This window comes from Hypanus sabinus, chromosome 26 (genome assembly GCF_030144855.1).
Source record: "Hypanus sabinus isolate sHypSab1 chromosome 26, sHypSab1.hap1, whole genome shotgun sequence".
NCBI lineage: Eukaryota > Metazoa > Chordata > Chondrichthyes > Myliobatiformes > Dasyatidae > Hypanus > Hypanus sabinus.
The window spans coordinates 18,407,326-18,428,823 of NC_082731.1; the positions used below are offsets into that span (position 1 = coordinate 18,407,326).

A 21,498-nucleotide genomic window follows, 5' to 3' on the forward strand; every position below is an offset into this window, starting at 1 on the left:
ACTCGGACGGACGGAGGGAAGGCGGACTCGGAGGGACGGACGGAAGGCGGACTCGGTGGGACGGACGGAAGGCGGACTCGGTGGGACGGACGGAAGGCGGACTCGGAGGGACGGACGGAAGGCGGACTCGGAGGGACGGACGGAAGGCGGACTCGGAGGGACGGACGGAAGGCGGACTCGGAGGGACGGACGGAAGGCGGACTCGGAGGGACGGACGGAAGGCGGACTCGGAGGGACGGACGGAAGGCGGACTCGGAGGGACGGACGGAAGGCGGACTCGGAGGGACGGACGGAAGGCGGACTCGGAGGGACGGACGGAAGGCGGACTCGGAGGGACGGACGGAAGGCGGACTCGGAGGGACGGACGGAAGGCGGACTCGGAGGGACGGACGGAAGGCGGACTCGGAGGGACGGACGGAAGGCGGACTCGGAGGGACGGAAGGCAGACACGGATGGACGGAAGGCAGACACGGGCAGACAGACAGAAGGCAGACACAGACAGAATGCAGACTCGGACGGACGGAAGGCAGACTCGGACGGACGGACGGAAGGCGGACTCGGACGGACGGAAGGCGGACTCGGACGGACGGAAGGCGGACTCGGACGGACGGAAGGCGGACTCGGACGGACGGAAGGCAGACTCGGACGGACGGAAGGCAGACTCGGACGGGCGGAAGGCAGACTCGGACGGACGGAAGGCAGACTCGGACTGGCGGACGGAAGGCAGACTCGGACGGACGGAAGGCAGACTCGGACGGACGGAAGGCAGACTCGGACGGACGGAAGGCGGACTCGGGCGGGCGGAAGGCAGACTCGGACGGACGGAAGGCAGACTCGGACTGGCGGACGGAAGGCAGACTCGGACGGACGGAAGGCAGACTCGGACGGACGGACGGAAGGCAGACTCGGACGGACGGAAGGCAGACTCGGACGGACGGACGGAAGGCAGACTCGGACGGACGGACGGAAGGCAGACTCGGACGGACGGACGGAAGGCAGACTCGGACGGACGGACGGAAGGCAGACTCGGACGGACGGACGGAAGGCAGACTCGGACGGACGGAAGGCAGACTCGGACGGACGGAAGGCAGACTCGGACGGACGGACGGAAGGCGGACTCGGACGGACGGAGGGAAGGCGGACTCGGACGGACGGACGGAAGGCGGACTCGGACGGACGGACGGAAGGCGGACTCGGACGGACGGACGGAAGGCGGACTCGGACGGACGGACGGAAGGCGGACTCGGACTGGCGTCGGAAGGCGGACTCGGACGGACGGACGGAAGGCGGACTCGGACGGACGGACGGAAGGCGGACTCGGACGGACGGACGGAAGGCGGACTCGGACGGACGGACGGAAGGCGGACTCGGACGGACGGACGGAAGGCGGACTCGGACGGACGGACGGAAGGCGGACTCGGACGGACGGACGGAAGGCGGACTCGGACGGACGGACGGACGGAAGGCGGACTCGGACGGACGGAAGGCGGACTCGGACGGACGGACGGAAGGCGGACTCGGACGGACGGACGGAAGGCAGACTCGGACGGACGGACGGAAGGCAGACTCGGACTGGCGTCGGAAGGCGGACTCGGACGGACGGACGGAAGGCGGACTCGGACGGACGGAAGGCGGACTGGGACGGACGGAGGGAAGGCGGACTCGGAGGGTCGGAGGGAAGGCGGTCTTGGTGGGACGGACGGAAGGAAGGCGGACTCGGACGGACGGAAGGCGGACTCGGACGGACGGAGGGAAGGCGGACTCGGAGGGACGGACGGAAGGCGGACTCGGTGGGACGGACGGAAGGCGGACTCGGTGGGACGGACGGAAGGCGGACTCGGAGGGACGGACGGAAGGCGGACTCGGAGGGACGGACGGAAGGCGGACTCGGAGGGACGGACGGAAGGCGGACTCGGAGGGACGGACGGAAGGCGGACTCGGAGGGACGGACGGAAGGCGGACTCGGAGGGACGGACGGAAGGCGGACTCGGAGGGACGGACGGAAGGCGGACTCGGAGGGACGGACGGAAGGCGGACTCGGAGGGACGGACGGAAGGCGGACTCGGAGGGACGGAAGGCAGACACGGATGGACGGAAGGCAGACACGGGCAGACAGACAGAAGGCAGACACAGACAGAATGCAGACTCGGACGGACGGAAGGCAGACTCGGACGGGCGGAGGGAAGGCAGACTCGGACGGGCGGAGGGAAGGCAGACTCGGACGGACGGACGGAAGGCGGACTCGGACGGACGGAAGGCGGACTCGGACGGACGGAAGGCGGACTCGGACGGACGGAAGGCGGACTCGGACGGACGGAAGGCGGACTCGGACGGACGGAAGGCAGACTCGGACTGGCGGACGGAAGGCAGACTCGGACGGACGGAAGGCAGACTCGGACGGACGGACGGAAGGCAGACTCGGACGGACGGACGGAAGGCAGACTCGGACGGACGGACGGAAGGCAGACTCGGACGGACGGACGGAAGGCAGACTCGGACGGACGGAAGGCAGACTCGGACGGACGGAAGGCAGACTCGGACGGACGGACGGAAGGCAGACTCGGACGGGCGGACGGAAGGCAGACTCGGACGGGCGGACGGAAGGCAGACACGGGCAGACAGACAGAAGGCAGACACAGACAGATTGCAGACTCGGACGGACGGAAGGCAGACACGGGCAGACAGACAGAAGGCAGACACGGGCAGACAGACAGAAGGCGGACACGGGCAGACAGACAGAAGGCGGACACGGGCAGACAGACAGAAGGCAGACACGGGCAGACAGACAGAATGCAGACATGGGCAGACAGACAAGGCAGACACAGACAGAATGCAGACTCGGACGGACGGAAGGCGGACACGGGCAGACAGACAGAAGGCAGACACGGACAGACAGACAGAAGGCAGACACAGACAGAATGCAGACTCGGACGGACGGAAGGCAGACTCGGACGGACGGAAGGCAGACACGGGCAGACAGACTGAATGCAGACACAGACAGAATGCAGACTCGGACGTCGGAAGGCAGACTCGGACGGACGGAAGGCAGACACGGGCAGACAGATAGAAGGCAGACACGGGCAGACAGACAGAAGGCAGACTCGGATGGACGGAAGGCAGACACGGGCAGACAGACAGAAGGCAGACACAGACAGAATGCAGACTCGGACGGGCAGACAGACAGAAGGCAGACTCCGGTATCACCCGAGGTGAGAATCAAAACAGTGTCTTTAACGCCTGAGAGCGGCAGCTGGAACCGCTGGACTTCCGTCAGGAAGGTCGGAGGTGAAAAATGTCCCAGGACCCATCGGAATTCAGGAAGGGGCTGGAGAGAAGAGAAGGGAAAGCTGTCGTCGTCTCTGAGAGGTGGGGGGTGTGTGGAGAGGACACCATCTCTCACTCTGAGATTTGTCCGAGGCAGGAGGTCCTGTTCGTTGAAGCAAGTTACAGGGGAAAGAGACTGTTCTTCTAAGGAAATTGCGAGGGAAAGATTCTCTTCCTTGGCAGACAGAATCCTCCTTAGTTATGATTTGAACCCAGCAGCTGCTAAGTTGAGGGCTGGACAAAGAAAGCTGTGATAGCATAAATTACAGGAAATCCCAAAGCTTGTTTAGGCCGGGTCCCAAACGCAGCACGCCCATTCCTGAGAAATGCCTGCACGTCAAGGGAATGAGGCACTGAAAATGACCAGAAACAACAGTAAAAAATCTAAACAGCCCCGAGAGCATTAACACATTCTCCGGCTGTGTCACTGAACCTTATCGGATCAACATTTAATCCCACTACGTTGCTGTCCTTGTTCAGTGAATAGTAACTATATCCCGACTGACGATATCCCAGCTCCCTCACACCATCCCTCAGTGACCCCTCTCCCCCAGCACCGTATCACTGACTGTATCCCCACTGACAACCCAGCTCCCTCACACTGTCCCTCAGTGACCCCTCTCCCCCAGCACCCTGTGTCACTGACTGTATCCCCACTGACAACCCAGCTCCCTCACACCGTCCCTCAGTGACCCCTCTCCCTCAGCATCCTGTCACTGACTGTATCCCCACTGACGTTAACCCAGCTCCCACACTGTCCCTCAGTGACCCCTCTCCCCCAGCACCCTGTGTCACTGACTGTATCCCCACTGACATTAACCCAGCTCCCTCACACCGTCCCTCAGTGACCCCTCTCCCCCAGCACCCTGTGTCACTGACTGTATCCCCACTGACAATAACCCAGCTCCCTCACACCGTCCCTCAGTGACCCCTCTCCCCCAGCGCCCTGTGTCACTGACTGTATCCCCACTGACGTTATACCTGCCCCCTCACATTGTCCCTCAGTGACCCCTCTCCCCCAGCACCCTGTGTCACTGACTGTATCCCCACTGACATTAACCCAGCTCCCTCACACCGTCCCTCAGTGACCCCTTCCGCCCAGCACCGTCACTGACTGTATCCCCACTGACGTTATACCTGCCCCCTCACATTGTCCCTCAGTGACCCCTCTCCCCCAGCACCCTGTGTCACTGACTGTATCCCCACTGTCGATAACCCAGCTCCCTCACACCGTCACTCAGTGACCCCTATCCCCCAGCATCCGGAGTCACTGACTGTATCCCCACTGACGATAACCCAGCTCCCTCACACCATCCCTCAGTGACCCCTCTCCCCCAGCACCGTGTCACTGACTGTATCCCCACTGACGATAACCCAGCTCCCTCACACCATCCCTCAGTGACCCCTCTCCCCCAGCACCCTGTGTCACTGACTGTATCCCCACTGACAATAACCCAGCTCCCTCACACCGTCCCTCAGTGACCCCTCTCCCCCAGCACCCTGTGTCACTGACTGTATCCCCACTGACGATAACCCAGCTCCCTCACACCATCCCTCAGTGACCCCTCTCCCCCAGCACCCTGTGTCACTGACTGTATCCCCACTGACGATAACCCAGCTCCCTCACACCATCCCTCAGTGACCCCTCTCCCCCAGCACCCTGTGTCACTGACTGTATCCCCATTGACGATAACCCAGCTCCCTCACACCATCCCTCAGTGACCCCTCTTCCCCAGCATCAGGTGTCACTGACTGTATCCCACTGACGATAACCCAGCTCCCTCACACCATCCCTCAGTGACCCCTCTCCCCCAGCACTCTGTGTCACTGACTGTATCCCCACTGACAATAACCCAGCTCCCTCACACTGTCCCTCAGTGACCCCTCTCCCCCAGCACCCTGTGTCACTGACTGTATCCCCACTGACAATAACCCAGCTCCCTCACACCATCCCTCAGTGACCCCTTTCCCCCCAGCACCCTGTGTCACTGACTGTATCCCCACTGACGATAACCCAGCTCCCTCACACCATCCCTCAGTGACCCCTCTCCCCCAGCACCGTGTCACTGACTGTATCCCCACTGACGATAACCCAGCTCCCTCACACCATCCCTCAGTGACCCCTCTCCCCCAGCACCCTGTGTCACTGACTGTATCCCCACTGACAATAACCCAGCTCCCTCACACCGTCCCTCAGTGACCCCTCTCCCCCAGCACCCTGTGTCACTGACTGTATCCCCACTGACGATAACCCAGCTCCCTCACACCATCCCTCAGTGACCCCTCTCCCCCAGCACCCTGTGTCACTGACTGTATCCCCACTGACGATAACCCAGCTCCCTCACACCATCCCTCAGTGACCCCTCTCCCCCAGCACCCTGTGTCACTGACTGTATCCCCATTGACGATAACCCAGCTCCCTCACACCATCCCTCAGTGACCCCTCTTCCCCAGCATCAGGTGTCACTGACTGTATCCCACTGACGATAACCCAGCTCCCTCACACCATCCCTCAGTGACCCCTCTCCCCCAGCACTCTGTGTCACTGACTGTATCCCCACTGACAATAACCCAGCTCCCTCACACTGTCCCTCAGTGACCCCTCTCCCCCAGCACCCTGTGTCACTGACTGTATCCCCACTGACAATAACCCAGCTCCCTCACACCATCCCTCAGTGACCCCTTTCCCCCCAGCACCCTGTGTCACTGACTGTATCCCCACTGACGATAACCCAGCTCCCTCACACCATCCCTCAGTGACCCCTTCCGCCCAGCACCGTCACTGACTGTATCCCCACTGACGTTATACCTGCCCCCTCACATTGTCCCTCAGTGACCCCTCTCCCCCAGCACCCTGTGTCACTGACTGTATCCCCACTGTCGATAACCCAGCTCCCTCACACCGTCACTCAGTGACCCCTATCCCCCAGCATCCGGAGTCACTGACTGTATCCCCACTGACGATAACCCAGCTCCCTCACACCATCCCTCAGTGACCCCTCTCCCCCAGCACCGTGTCACTGACTGTATCCCCACTGACGATAACCCAGCTCCCTCACACCATCCCTCAGTGACCCCTCTCCCCCAGCACCCTGTGTCACTGACTGTATCCCCACTGACAATAACCCAGCTCCCTCACACCGTCCCTCAGTGACCCCTCTCCCCCAGCACCCTGTGTCACTGACTGTATCCCCACTGACGATAACCCAGCTCCCTCACACCATCCCTCAGTGACCCCTCTCCCCCAGCACCCTGTGTCACTGACTGTATCCCCACTGACGATAACCCAGCTCCCTCACACCATCCCTCAGTGACCCCTCTCCCCCAGCACCCTGTGTCACTGACTGTATCCCCATTGACGATAACCCAGCTCCCTCACACCATCCCTCAGTGACCCCTCTTCCCCAGCATCAGGTGTCACTGACTGTATCCCACTGACGATAACCCAGCTCCCTCACACCATCCCTCAGTGACCCCTCTCCCCCAGCACTCTGTGTCACTGACTGTATCCCCACTGACAATAACCCAGCTCCCTCACACTGTCCCTCAGTGACCCCTCTCCCCCAGCACCCTGTGTCACTGACTGTATCCCCACTGACAATAACCCAGCTCCCTCACACCATCCCTCAGTGACCCCTTTCCCCCCAGCACCCTGTGTCACTGACTGTATCCCCACTGACGATAACCCAGCTCCCTCACACCATCCCTCAGTGACCCCTTTCCCCCCAGCACCCTGTGTCACTGACTGTATCCCCACTGACGATAACCCAGCTCCCTCACACCATCCCTCAGTGACCCCTATCCCCCAGCTCCCTGTGTCACTGACTGTATCCCCACTGACATTATCCCAGCTCCCTCACACCGTCACTCAGTGACCCCTCTCCCCCAGCACCCAGTGTCACTGACTGTATCCCCACTGACGATAACCCAGCTCCCTCACACCGTCCCTCAGTGACCCCTCTCCTCCAGCGCCCGGTGTCACTGACTGTAACCCCACTGACGATAACCCAGCTCCCTCACACCGTCCCTCAGTGACCCCTCTCCTCCAGCGCCCGGTGTCACTGACTGTAACCCCACTGACGATAACCCAGCTCCCTCACACCGTCCCTCAGTGACCTCTCTCCCCCAGCACCCTGTGTCACTGACTGTATCCCCACTGACATTATCCCAGCTCCCTCACACCGTCCCTCAGTGACCTCTCTCCCCCACCGCCCTGTGTCACTGACTGTATCCCCACTGACAATAACCCAGCTCCCTCACACCGTCCCTCAGTGACCCCTCTCCCGCAGCACCCTGTGTCCCTGACTGTATCCCCACTGACAATAACCCAGCTCCCTCACACCGTCCCTCAGTGACCCCTCTCCCCCAGCACCCTGTGTCCCTGACTGTATCCCCACTGACAATAACCCAGCTCCCTCACACCGTCCCTCAGTGACCCCTCTCCCGCAGCACCCTGTGTCCCTGACTGTATCCCCACTGACAATAACCCAGCTCCCTCACACCGTCCCTCAGTGACCCCTCTCCCCCAGCGCCCCGTGTCACTGACTGTATCCCCACTGACAATAACCCAGCTCCCTCACACCGTCCCTCAGTGACCCCTCTCCCCCAGCACCCAGTGTCACTGACTGTTTCCCCACTGACGATAACCCCGCTCCCTCACACCGTCCCTCAGTGACCCCTCTCCCCCAGCACCGTGTCACTGACTGTATCCCCACTGACATTAACCCAGCTCCCTCACACCGTCCCTCAGTGACCCCTCTCCCCCAGCACCCTGTGTCACTGACTGTATCCCCACTGACAATAACCCAGCTCCCTCACACCGTCCCTCAGTGACCCCTCTCCCCAGCGCCCTGTGTCACTGACTGTATCCCCACTGACGTTATACCTGCCCCCTCACATTGTCCCTCAGTGACCCCTCTCCCCCAGCACCCTGTGTCACTGACTGTATCCCCACTGACATTAACCCAGCTCCCTCACACCGTCCCTCAGTGACCCCTTCCGCCCAGCACCGTCACTGACTGTATCCCCACTGACGTTATACCTGCCCCCTCACATTGTCCCTCAGTGACCCCTCTCCCCCAGCACCCTGTGTCACTGACTGTATCCCCACTGACGATAACCCAGCTCCCTCACACCGTCCCTCAGTGACCCCTCTCCCCCAGCGCCCTGTGTCACTGACTGTATCCCCACTGACAATAACCAAGCTCCCTCTCACCAACCCTCAGTGACCCCTCTCCCCCAGCACCCTGTGTCACTGACTGTATCCCCACTGACAATAACCCAGCTCCCTCACACCGTCCCTCAGTGACCCCTCTCCCCCAGCACCCTGTGTCACTGACTGTATCCCCACTGACGATAACCCAGCTCCCTCACACCGTCCCTCAGTGACCACTCTCCCCCAGCGCCCTGTGTCACTGACTGTATCCCCACTGACAATAACCCAGCTCCCTCACACCGTCCCTCAGTGACCCCTTTCCCTCAGCGCCCTCTGACACTGACTGTATCCACACTGACAATAACCCAGCTCCCTCACACCGTCCCTCAGTGACCCCTCTCCTCCAGCGCCCTGTGTCACTGACTGTATCCCCATTGACAATAACCCAGCTCCCTCACACCATCCCTCAGTGACCCCTATCCCCCAGCTCCCTGTGTCACTGACTGTATCCCCACTGACATTATCCCAGCTCCCTCACACCGTCACTCAGTGACCCCTCTCCCCCAGCACCCAGTGTCACTGACTGTATCCCCACTGACGATAACCCAGCTCCCTCACACTGTCCCTCAGTGACCCCTCTCCTCCAGCGCCCGGTGTCACTGACTGTAACCCCACTGACGATAACCCAGCTCCCTCACACCGTCCCTCAGTGACCCCTCTCCTCCAGCGCCCGGTGTCACTGACTGTAACCCCACTGACGATAACCCAGCTCCCTCACACCGTCCCTCAGTGACCTCTCTCCCCCAGCACCCTGTGTCACTGACTGTATCCCCACTGACATTATCCCAGCTCCCTCACACCGTCCCTCAGTGACCTCTCTCCCCCACCGCCCTGTGTCACTGACTGTATCCCCACTGACAATAACCCAGCTCCCTCACACCGTCCCTCAGTGACCCCTCTCCCGCAGCACCGTGTCCCTGACTGTATCCCCACTGACAATAACCCAGCTCCCTCACACCGTCCCTCAGTGACCCCTCTCCCCCAGCACCCTGTGTCCCTGACTGTATCCCCACTGACAATAACCCAGCTCCCTCACACCGTCCCTCAGTGACCCCTCTCCCGCAGCACCCTGTGTCCCTGACTGTATCCCCACTGACAATAACCCAGCTCCCTCACACCGTCCCTCAGTGACCCCTCTCCCCCAGCGCCCCGTGTCACTGACTGTATCCCCACTGACAATAACCCAGCTCCCTCACACCGTCCCTCAGTGACCCCTCTCCCCCAGCACCCAGTGTCACTGACTGTTTCCCCACTGACGATAACCCCGCTCCCTCACACCGTCCCTCAGTGACCCCTCTCCCCCAGCACCGTGTCACTGACTGTATCCCCACTGACATTAACCCAGCTCCCTCACACCGTCCCTCAGTGACCCCTCTCCCCCAGCACCCTGTGTCACTGACTGTATCCCCACTGACAATAACCCAGCTCCCTCACACCGTCCCTCAGTGACCCCTCTCCCCCAGCGCCCTGTGTCACTGACTGTATCCCCACTGACATTATCCCAGCTCCCTCACACCGTCCCTCAGTGACCTCTCTCCCCCACCGCCCTGTGTCACTGACTGTATCCCCACTGACGATAACCCAGCTCCCTCACATTGTCCCTCAGTGACCCCTCTCCCCCAGCACCGTGTCACTGACTGTATCCCCACTGACATTAACCCAGCTCCCTCACACCGTCCCTCAGTGACCCCTTCCGCCCAGCACCGTCACTGACTGTATCCCCACTGACGTTATACCTGCCCCCTCACATTGTCCCTCAGTGACCCCTCTCCCCCAGCACCCTTTGTCACTGACTGTATCCCCACTGACGATAACCCAGCTCCCTCACACCGTCCCTCAGTGACCCCTCTCCCCCAGCGCCCTGTGTCACTGACTGTATCCCCACTGACAATAACCAAGCTCCCTCTCACCAACCCTCAGTGACCCCTCTCCCCCAGCACCCTGTGTCACTGACTGTATCCCCACTGACAATAACCCAGCTCCCTCACACCGTCCCTCAGTGACCCCTCTCCCCCAGCACCCTGTGTCACTGACTGTATCCCCACTGACGATAACCCAGCTCCCTCACACCGTCCCTCAGTGACCACTCTCCCCCAGCGCCCTGTGTCACTGACTGTATCCCCACTGACAATAACCCAGCTCCCTCACACCGTCCCTCAGTGACCCCTTTCCCTCAGCGCCCTCTGACACTGACTGTATCCACACTGACAATAACCCAGCTCCCTCACACCGTCCCTCAGTGACCCCTCTCCTCCAGCGCCCTGTGTCACTGACTGTATCCCCATTGACAATAACCCAGCTCCCTCACACCGTCCCTCAATGACCCCTCTCCCCCAGCGCCCGGTGTCACTGACTGTATCCCCACTGACGATAACCCCGCTCCCTCACACCGTCCCTCAGTGACCCCTCTCCCCCAGCATTGTGTCACTGACTGTATCCCCACTGACAATAACCCCGCTCCCTCACACCGTCCCTCAGTGACCCCTCTCCCCCAGCGCCCTGTGTCACTGACTGTATCCCCACTGATAACCCCGCTCCCTCACTCCGTCCCTCAGTACGTGGTTGTACGCAGTTACAGGTGGACCAGCTGCTCTCCTCTGCTCTAACTCACTACGCCGCTGTCTGCCCCTTCCCTGCCTCACCTCCCCTGCCCTCTTCTCTGCTCCCCTCAGACGGCGGAGATGGGCCTGACGGAGAACATCGGGGACTCCGGGCTGCGCTTCGAGCTGTGGTTCCGGCGCCGGAGGTCGAACGAGGCCCTCGTCTTCCTGGCCGACTCTCCGGCGGTGAAGCAGGCCTGGACGCAGGACATCGCCCGCATCCTGTGGCGTCAGGCGTCCCGGAACAAAGGTGAGCTCGGGGGGCTGAGAGTGCGGTGGGGAGGGAGGTGAGGTGGCTGATAGTGGAGAACACCATCCAAACCAATCCCAGGTTACCTGGTCCCAGAGATCAAATGTGCCGTGGCCTGCAGAGAGCGCTGAGGAGATTCCTCAGGATTTTCCCTGGTCTGAAGGGCTTTAGTGACAAGGAGGGACCGGACAGGCCCGGACCTATTTCTGGAGTGGCAGGGGCTGAGGGTTGGCCTGATGGAGGTCTATTAGAGGCAGAACGGGAGGAGGGAGACACTCGACCTTCCCATCGGCGGGGTATCTACAGGTGAAGGACTTTTAAAGGGCATCTGAGGGGTGAGGTTCCCTGAGAGTCAAGCCTAGGATATGTAGGGAGCTGAGGAAGGCATTTTGACACGTAGGTAGGTCAGAGGTTCAAAGTTCAAAGTAAATTTTATTATCAAAATACCCTGAGATTCACTTTCTTGTGAACATCCTCCAGAAACCTCTCGAGCAGTGACTGTAACAGGATGGATGAAAGACCTTTGTGCAGATGACAACAAACCATGCAAATGGAAATATAAATAAATAGTAGATAACGAGAATGTGAGATGGAGTCCTGAAAGTGAGATCATTGGTTGTGGGAACATCTCAGAGATGGGGCAAGTGGCTGTAGTTATCCCCTTTTGTTCAGGAGCCTGATGGTTGAGGGGTAGTAACTCCTCCGGAACCTGGAGGGGCGAGTGCTGGGGATCTTGTACCTTCTACCTGACGGCAGCAGTGAGAGGAGAGCATGGCCTGGGTGGTGGGGGTCACTGACGATGGGTTTTGGCCTGGGTGGTGGGGGTCTCTCACGATGGGTCTTGTCCTGGGTGGTGGAGGTCCCTGACGATGGGTCTTGTCCTGGGTGGTGGGGGTCTCTGTCGATGTGTCTTGACCCGGGTGGTGGGGGTCTCTCACGATGGGTCTTGTCCTGGCTGGTGGGGGTGTCTGACGATGGGTCTTGTCCCGGGGAGTGGGGGTCTCTCACGATGGGTCTTGGCCTGGGTGGTGGGGGTCTCTGACGATGGGTCTTGTCCTGGGGGATGGGGGTCTCTCACGATGGGTCTTGTCCTGTGGGGTGGGGGTCTCGGACGATGGGTCTTGTCCTTGGGGGTGGGGGTCCCTGTCGATGGGTCTTGGCCCGGGTGGTGTGGGTTTTTGATGATGGGTCTTGTCCTGGGGGGTGGGGGTCTCTGACGATGGGTCTTGTCCTGGGGGGTGGGGGTCCCTGACGATGGGTCTTGTCCTGGGGGATGGGGGTCTCTGACGATGGGTCTTGTCCTGGGTGGTGGAGGTCCCTGACGATGGGTCTTGTCCTGGGTGGTGGGGGTACCCGACAATGGGTCTTGTCCCGGGTGGTGGGGGTCTCTGACGATGGGTCTTGTCCTGGGGGGTGGGGGTCCCTGACGATGGGTCCTGGCCCGGGTGGTGGGGGTTTCTAACGATGAGTCTTGTCCTGGGGGGTGGGGGTTGCTGACGATGGGTCTTGTCCTGGGTGGTGGGGGTCTCTGACGATGGGTCTTGTCCTGGGTGGTGGGGGTCTCTGACGATGGGTTTGTCCTGGGGGCTGGGGGTCTCTGACGATGGGTTTGTCCTGGGGGCTGGGGGTCTCTGACGATGGGTCTTGGCCCGGGGGGTGGGGGTTTCTGACGATGGGTCTTGTCCTGGGGGGTGGGGGTCTCTGACGATGGGTCTTGTCCTGGGTGGTGGGGGTCTCTGACGATGTGTCTTGGCCTGGGTGGTGGCGGTCCCTGACGATGGGTCTTGTCCTGGGTGGTGGGGGTCTGTGTCGATGGGTCTTGTCCTGGGTGGTGGGGGTCTGTGTCGATGGGTCTTGTCCCGGGTGGTGGGGGTCTCTGACGATGGGTCTTGGCCTGGGTGGTGGAGGTCACTGACGATGGGTCTTGGCCCGGGGGTTGGGGGTGTCTGACGATGGGTCTTGGCCTGGGTGGTGGGGGTCTCTGATGATGGGTCTTGGCCCGGGGGTTGGGGGTGTCTGACGATGGGTCTTGTCCCGGGGGGTGGCGGTCTGTGACGATGGGTCTTGGCCTGGGTGGTGGGGGTCTCTGACGATGGGTCTTGAACTGGGTGGTGGAGGTCACTGACGATGGGTCTTGGCCCGGGGGTTGGGGGTGTCTGACGATGGGTCTTGACCTGGGTGGTGGGGGTCTCTGACGATGGGTCTTGGCCTGGGGGTTGGGGGTGTCTGACGATGGGTCTTGGCCTGTGGGGTGGCGGTCCCTGACGATAGGTCTTGTCCTGGGTGGTGGGGGTCTGTGTCGATGGGTCTTGTCCCGGGTGGTGGGGGTCCCCGACGATGGGTCTTGTCCCGGGTGGTGGGGGTCTCTTAAGTTGGGTCTTGTCCTGGGTGGTGGGGGTCTCTGACGATGGGTCTTGTCCCGGGTGGTGGGGGTCCCTGACGATGGGTCTTGTCCCGGGTGGTGGGGGTCTCTGACGATGGGTCTTGTCCCGGGTGGTGGGTGTCTCTGACGATGGGTCTCGGCCTGGGGGTTGGGGGTCTCTGATGATGGGTCTCGGCCTGGGGGGTGGGGGTCTCTGATGATGGGTCTTGGCCTGGGGGGTGGGGGTCTCTGACGATGTGTCTTGGCCTGGGGGGTGGGGGTCTCTGACAATGGGTCTTGTCCCAGGTGGTGGGGGTCTCTGACGATGGGTCTTGTCCCGGGTGGTGGGGGTCCTTGACGATGTGTCCTGTCCCGGGTGGTGGGGGTCCCTGACGATGGGTTTTGTCCCGGGTGGTGGGGGTCCCTGACGATGTGTCTTGGCCTGGGGTGGTGGGGGTCTCTGACGATGGGCTTGTCCTGGGTGGTGGGGGTCTCTGACGATGGGTCTTGGCCTGGGGGTTGCGGGTGTCTGACGATGGGTGTTGGCCTGGGGGGTGGGGGTCTCTGACGATGTGTCTTGGCCTGGGGGGTGGAGGTCTCTGACGATGGCTCTTGTCCCGGGGGGTGGGGGTGTCTGACAATGGGTCTTGTCCCGGGTGGTGGGGGTCTCTGACGATGGGTCTTGTCCCGGGTGGTGGGGGTCCTTGACGATGTGTCCTGTCCCGGGTGGTGGGGGTCCCTGACGATGGGTTTTGTCCCGGGTGGTGGGGGTCCCTGACGATGTTTCTTGGCCTGGGGTGGTGGGGGTCTCTGACGATGGGCTTGTCCTGGGTGGTGGGGGTCTCTGACGATGGGTCTTGGCCTGGGGGGTGCGGGTGTCTGACGATGGGTGTTGGCCTGGGGGGTGGGGGTCTCTGACGATGTGTCTTGGCCTGGGTGGTGGGGGTCTCTCACGATGGGTCTTGTCCCGGGTGGTGGGGGTCCCTAACGATGGGTCTTGTCCCGGGTGGTGGGGGTCCCTGACGATGGGTCTTGGCCTGGGTGGTGGGGGTCTCTGACGATGGCGTGGGGGGTGGGGTCTCTGAACATGTGTCTTGGCCCGGGTGGTGGGAGTCCCTGACAATGGGTCTTGTCCTGGGGGGTGGGGGTCCATGTCGATGGGTCTTGTCCTGGGTGGTGGGGGTCCCTGACAATGGGTCTTGTCCTGGGGGGTGGGGGTCCATGTCGATGGGTCTTGTCCTGGGTGGTGGGGGTCCCTGACGAAGAGTCTTGTCCTGGGTGGTGGGGGTCCCTGACGATGGGTCTTGGCCTGGGTAGTGGCGGTCTCTGACGATGGGTCTAGTCCCGGGGGTTGGGGGTGTCTGACGATGGGTCTTGGCCTGGGGGGTGGGAGTGTCTGACGATGGGTCTTGGCCTGTGGGGTGGGGGTCCCTGACGATTGGTCTTGTCCTGGGTGGTGGGGGTCTGTGTCGATGGGTCTTGTCCCGGGTGGTGGGGGTCCCCGGCGCTGGGTCTTGTCCCGGGTGGTGGGGGTCCCCGACAATGGGTCTTGTCCCGGGTGGTGGGGTTCTCTGACGATGTGTCTTGGCCTGGGGGGTGGGGGTCTCTGACGATGGGTCTTGTCCCGGGTGGTGGGGGTCTCTGACGATGTGTCTTGGCCTGGGGGGTGGGGGTCTCTGACGATGGGTCTTGTCCCGGGGGGTGGGGGTCTCTGAAGATGGGTCTTGTCCCGGGGGGTGGGGGTCTCTGAAGATGGGTCTTGTCCCGGGGGGTGGGGGTCTCTGACGATGGGTCTTGTCCCGGGGGGTGGGGGTCCCTGACGATGGGTCTTGTCCCGGGGGGTGGGGGTCTCTGACGATGGGTCTTGTCCCGGGGGGTGGGGGTCCCTGACGATGGGTCTTGTCCTGGGTGGTGGGGGTCTCTGACGATGGGTCTTGTCCCGGGGGGTGGGGGTCTCTGACGATGGGTCTTGTCCCGGGGGGGTGGGGGTCTCTGAAGATGGGTCTTGTCCCGGGGGGTGGGGGTCTCTGACGATGGGTCTTGTCCCGGGGGGTGGGGGTCTCTGACGATGGGTCTTGTCCCGGGGGGTGGGGGTCTCTGAAGATGGGTCTTGTCCCGGGGGGTGGGGGTCTCTGAAGATGGGTCTTGTCCCGGGGGGTGGGGGTCTCTGACGATGGGTCTTGTCCCGGGGGGTGGGGGTCTCTGAAGATGGGTCTTGTCCCGGGGGGTGGGGGTCTCTGAAGATGGGTCTTGTCCCGGGGGGTGGGGGTGTCTGACGATGGGTCTTGGCCTGGGGGGTGGGGGTCTCTGACGATGGGTCTTGTCCCGGGGGGTGGGGGTGTCTGACGATGGGTCTTGTCCCGGGGGGTGGGGGTCTCTGAAGATGGGTCTTGTCCCGGGGGGTGGGGGTCTCTGACGATGGGTCTTGTCCTGGGGGGTGGGGGTCTCTGACGATGGATGCTGCTTTCCTCCCACACTGTTTCATGTCGATGTGCTCAGAGGTTGGGAGGGTTTTACCCGAGATGGACTGGGCTGAATCCGCTACTTTTTGTAGGATTTTCCATTCAAAGGGTGTTGATGTTTCCATACCAGTTACAGAGCATCACACTGCTCTGTGTCATCCTCAGCGACACATCTTACTTTAAATGACAGTATCGAACCTGCCTCTACCACTTCTACTGGAAGCTGATTCCACACAGCTACCACTCCCTGAGTAAAGAAGTTCCCTCTCGTGTTACCCCTAAACTTTTGCCCCCTAACTCTCAACTCATGTCCTCTTGCTTGAATGTCCCCTACACTCAATGGAAAAAGCCTATCCACGTCAACTCTATCTATCCCCCTCGTATCTTTAAATACCTCTATCAAGTCCCCCCTCAACCTTCTACGCTCCAAAGAATAAAGACCTGACTTGTTCAACCTTTCTCTGTAACTTAGGTGCTGAAACCCAGGCAACACTCCAGTAAATCTCCTCTGTACTCTCTCTATTTTGTTGACATCTTTCCTATAAGCCTTCCTGAAACTGTCTGTGCTCCCGTTGAAGGGCTGCCGCCCCGGGAGGGAGCCCCTGCTCTCCGCTCTCCGCACCGGAGGCGTTGTGCCGACCGCTGAACCTGCCCTCTCTCTCCCTGCCTCCAGAGCTCCGGCTGCAGGAGATGGTTTCCATGGGGGTGGGGAGCAAGGTGTTCCTGGACCTGGCGGCCTCCGACGGGGCCCCCGACCACGGCGGACCCAGGAAAGGTAGGAGAATGGGCTCCCGAGCCTCCGCAGTCGATCGTCTCCGGGGCTGCTCCCCGTCCGATGTCCCGGAAAGGAAGCCGCATCTTGGGAACAGACGTGGAGGAGATGAAAGAGCGTTTTTTCGGGAGACGGGGTGGGGAGAGGTGTTGTCAGGGTAACTGGGAATCGGTAGGTTTATAAGGGATGGAGATGGCGAACGGGGGGGGGGGGGGGACCGTGTGGACGTTGGAGGCAAAGTTGATGGAGTTGGTGCAGGAAGCTGCCCCTGTGGAGTGGTCAGCGTAGTGGAGGAAGAGTTGGGAAGCGTGACCAGGCCAAGGATTGGGACGTGGGCTGTTCCACACAGCCAACAAAGAGGCTGGGGCCCCTCGAGCCTGGGCAACGTGGGAGGAGCAGCAGGGTGGGGACCCAGTTCTGCCAGACGGAGGAGGGGGGGGTGAGGTTGAGGTGCAGAGGGGGCCGGGGAGATTCGCGAGTACGTTACTGAGACTGGAGAAGAGAAAACGGGCAGTTTGGGACTGTTTTCCCTGGCGTGAGGGGTGATCTTATAGAAATCATCAGGGGCAAATATAAGGTCACAAAAGGTTCCCCAGGGTCAGGGAGGGCACATGTTTAATGTGGGGGGGGGGGGGTTAAAAGGAACCTGAGGACAGCATTTCCACCCAGAAGGGGAAACGGTCTGCCAGAGGAGGTAGTAGAGGTGGGGACAACTACAACATTTGGACAGGAAAGGTGTAGAGGGATATGAGCCAATCATGTGGAACAACCTTGGATAGCAAGGATGAGTTGGGCCGAAGGGCCTCTGTCCCCACATTGTGACTCTAGGTGTTTTCCCCTACAACCTGAGGTTGCAGCCTCACAACGCGGTGCTGGTCTTCGCCCAGGACTGGGGGGAGTCTTTCCAGATCTCTGTTCTCGAACTGGAGCAAGAACTTGGCTCAAACCTCTGGCACTCCGTCAAATCCTGGCGTAGCCTCAACGACTCCTACCCTATCCAACCCCCACCTGTACGTTTGCACCCATCTAGGTCTCTGCCCAGGGCATATCCACTGTCTGCACCTCCTCATCTCCCTGTGCGAGTGAGTTTCAAAGACCCTCTGGATCAGACTCGGCTTTGTTATCGCTGGCCTGTGTCGTGCCGCGGCTGGACCAGGACGGGGTGTCGGGGATGTTCACTCTCGAAGCAGCATCGGCGTAGACGAGTGTGTGCCCTGCCCCCTTCCCGGCTCTCTCGTCTCGCTGACGCCGGGGGAAATCAGCTTTCCACCTCCTTCCTGTCTGCCGGCTCCTGATTGTTTGAGATAAGGCCCACTGATTTCCTCCAGCAGGATTGCCAAGGGGAATTCCCCCTCTCGGCATCTGCCCCGTGGAATTCCCCCATCCCTCGGGGTCTCATGCCCCTTCAGTACGGTCAGCTCTAGTTCCCCTAAACTCCCAACAAGTTCGGGCCCAGCCTGTCAAACTCTTCCCGATAACAGAGTTGAGCGCTTTGCCAAGTCTGGTCTCGGCTGGGTTAGCATTGACCAGTTGGGTTGAATGGCCTGTTTCCAAGTTGCACTCACTATGACTCTGACCGGGGGTGCAAACCCTTCTTCAAATCTGGTCTCACCTGAGCAGCGTAGCAGGAGATCCCTGTACCCCGAATTTCCCCCCACCCTCCCCACTCCGAGCTGCTCCCTCCCTTAATGAGGGGAGTGAAAAGACGTTCCAGCTCGGAGTGTGGGGGGAGTGGGTGTCACTTGGCACAGGAAGTCCCTGCTCCTTCTCCCTCCCTCCTTCCCCATCAGTTTCCCTGCAGGTAGACAGGAAATGGCTCTCTGTGAGAGGGCCAATTAACCCATGGTGGCAAGATCCCCGGGGAAATCCAGCATCACCCTGCCCACCAGCGCCAGTATCCCGTTATTTCAAGGGCCGTCACCCCACCCCCCCGAGGACGGTGGGAGGCGGGGCCCGCTGGAGGGGTTGGTGAGGCCTCGTCTGGCGCAATGTTGAGCGGCTGTCGTCTCCTTCAGAATCACGGACGTACAGCGTGTCGTGAAATTTGTCGTTCTAATTACTTACCGTGCTACAGTGACGAATCGGCCCTTCGGCCCCTTTCCGGCCTTCGAGCTGCACTGCCCAGTGATCCCCGATTTAACCCTGGCCTAGTCTAGTCACGGGGCAATTTACAACGACCGATTAACGATATGCATTTGGACTGGGGGTCACGGGGCGAACGTGCAAACTCCTTACAGGCAGCGGCGGGAACACGTCCAGAATTAAATAAGTTCCGATAAATATTATTTTAAGAAGCGTTTGCAAGGGGAGGGCAGACTGGTGAGGTGGTTCATGGTCCGTTCGGAAATCTGAGGGCCGAGGGGAAAATCTCTGTCTGGAGCTCCTTGATGGTGGGGGGTCTGTAGAGACAGACGTTGCCTTCTGGGGGTACGGCATTTTGAAGCAGGTGGGGCTGGCTGAGTCTCCACATCGCTCTGCACCCTCCAACGCTATCCTGTGCGTTGGCGCCTCCATACCTGACCCTCTGCACGGTGGAAATTTGCTGGAGCCTTTAGCGAGGCCCCAAGTCTCCTCGAGCTGCCGATGAAGCACAGACGCTGTGATTGCGTCAGTACCTTGGGCCTTGGGCGGGCAGGCCGACACCCGGGAACTCGAAGCTCCCGAAGCGAATGACTTCAGAGATGAGGATGGGCGCGGCCTGTCACACTCAGACGTTTGCGGCAACACCCTCGGGGGGTGCGGTGAGGGCAGCCCGCGGGTGTTGGCGTTCTCCCAGCACCAGCCTAACATTCTACTGCTGCCGGCCGCTTTGGACCACGGGAGGGAGCCGTGGCTTCCGGGGGGGATCGCATGCAATTGCGGGTTTCCCAGTCGAACTGGGAGCGGGGCAGAGAGGGTTCAGTGGCTTCACTGAGGGAGTGGAGGGGGAGGTTCTCCCCCACAGGGAGGGTCGGGCCTGTACCTGCTGGGGAAGCAAAAGGTGATCTTATCGATAGCTGAGGGCTCCTGATTGGGGGGGGGGGGCAAGATGGGAGGATCTTTCCGCTGATCCAGGGGAGCGCTGACTCACGATGAGGGGTCACCCGGCTAAGACAGAGACGGGGAGGGATTTCCTCTGCTGGGCGAGGGTGGGATCTCGGGAACTCACTGCCCCAGAGAACTGCGGAGGGCATGTCCCCAATTGCATTCGGGGAAGGGCTTGGCAGAGGAGATTTTGAGGCCAGATTGAAGGTAGAAGCACCCAAGGCCATTCACCAGGATGACCCCGACCGGCTTCTATCCACGGCCCACCTCCCACTCCTTCCTCAATCCCCACCTCTTCCCACCCCGTCTCCCATGAAAGTGCTTTCCCCTTCTCTCAGACCCTTTGTCTGATCCCAGGATGTGGCTTCTGTTTTCAGGACATCAGCGATGTCCCTTCCTTCGAAGTGTGAGGTTCTTCCTCCTCCACTTCCCAGACATCTGCGCCCAGCCCTCGTCCTTACCGACCACCCTCCAGCCTCCGCGACTTCCGCCAGCAAACGTACCTTTACCACCCCCTGCCCCCCCCCATCTCCCCACTTTCTGCGGGGATCTGCGTTGGTGAGTCCCGCCGTACTCTGGGGGAACCGCTTCGTCCAGCGCCATCCGCCAAAAGTAGAACTTGCCAGTGGCCAGACATTTTAATTCCCGTTCTGACATGCCGATCCCCGGCCGCCTCTTGTTGCCCTCAGGGTGGAGGATCGGCCCCTCCTTTTCCGTCCGGGTAGCCTCCAACCTGATGGCATGAACATCGATTTTCCCCTCCCCTCTTCTAGTCCCTTACCACTTCTCACTTTCCTATCACTTCCCCAGTTTCCTTCCTTCCTCTCCAACCAGACTCCTTCCTCTGCAGTCTTTTACTTTCCAAACCTTGGGCTTCACCTATCACCTTCCAGCTAACTGCCTCCTCCTCCTCCTCCTCCCCTCATTAATCTGGCGTCTCCTCCCTTCCTTTCCAGTCCTGAGGAAGGGGCTCGGCCGGAAACGTCGACTGTTTATTCATTTCCGTAGATGCCGCCTGACCTGCTGAGTTCCCCCAGCATTTTCACACTTCTATCTCCTCTACCAGAGCATTGGAGAGGGATAGGGCCAGACAAGTTAGGAAAGCATTTCATTGGAGTATATGAAGTATTGGAGTATATGGAGTATTGGAGGGGAAATATGAAGCTATGTGAAGAGCAGGAGGATAAGACGTGAGCGAATAGGACCAATCAAGTGTGACAGTGGAAAAGTGTGTGTGGAACCGGAGGAGATGGCTGAGGTACTGAAGCGAAGTGTTCATTACAGAAGAGGATCTTGGCGATTGCAGGGATGAATTACATACAGCGGATTAGAAAGCTTGAGTGTGCAGGTATTAAGAAAGAGGATGTGCCAGAGCTTTTGGGGGGCATCAGGTTGGGAAGGGGGTTGAAGAATAATGAATCTGCTAGGAGGGGAGAGTGGACCAAGGCAGAAAGGGGCCTGAGAGGAGGTGATGGGCAGGTGAGGTGAG

The 21,498-nt window shown here is 60.8% G+C and overlaps 1 protein-coding gene across 1 annotated transcript in view; it reads left to right on the plus strand.

Annotated features, from left to right (window-relative positions):
- The window catches only part of LOC132381683 (rho guanine nucleotide exchange factor 40-like), a 116,086-nt gene that overhangs the window by 87,795 nt on the left and 6,793 nt on the right, over positions 1–21,498 (plus strand). The window contains exons 19-20 of the mRNA XM_059951277.1: positions 11,212–11,389; positions 16,887–16,988. Coding sequence (XP_059807260.1) covers positions 11,212–11,389; positions 16,887–16,988 — 280 coding nt within the window. The remainder of the gene's footprint in view (positions 1–11,211; positions 11,390–16,886; positions 16,989–21,498) is intronic.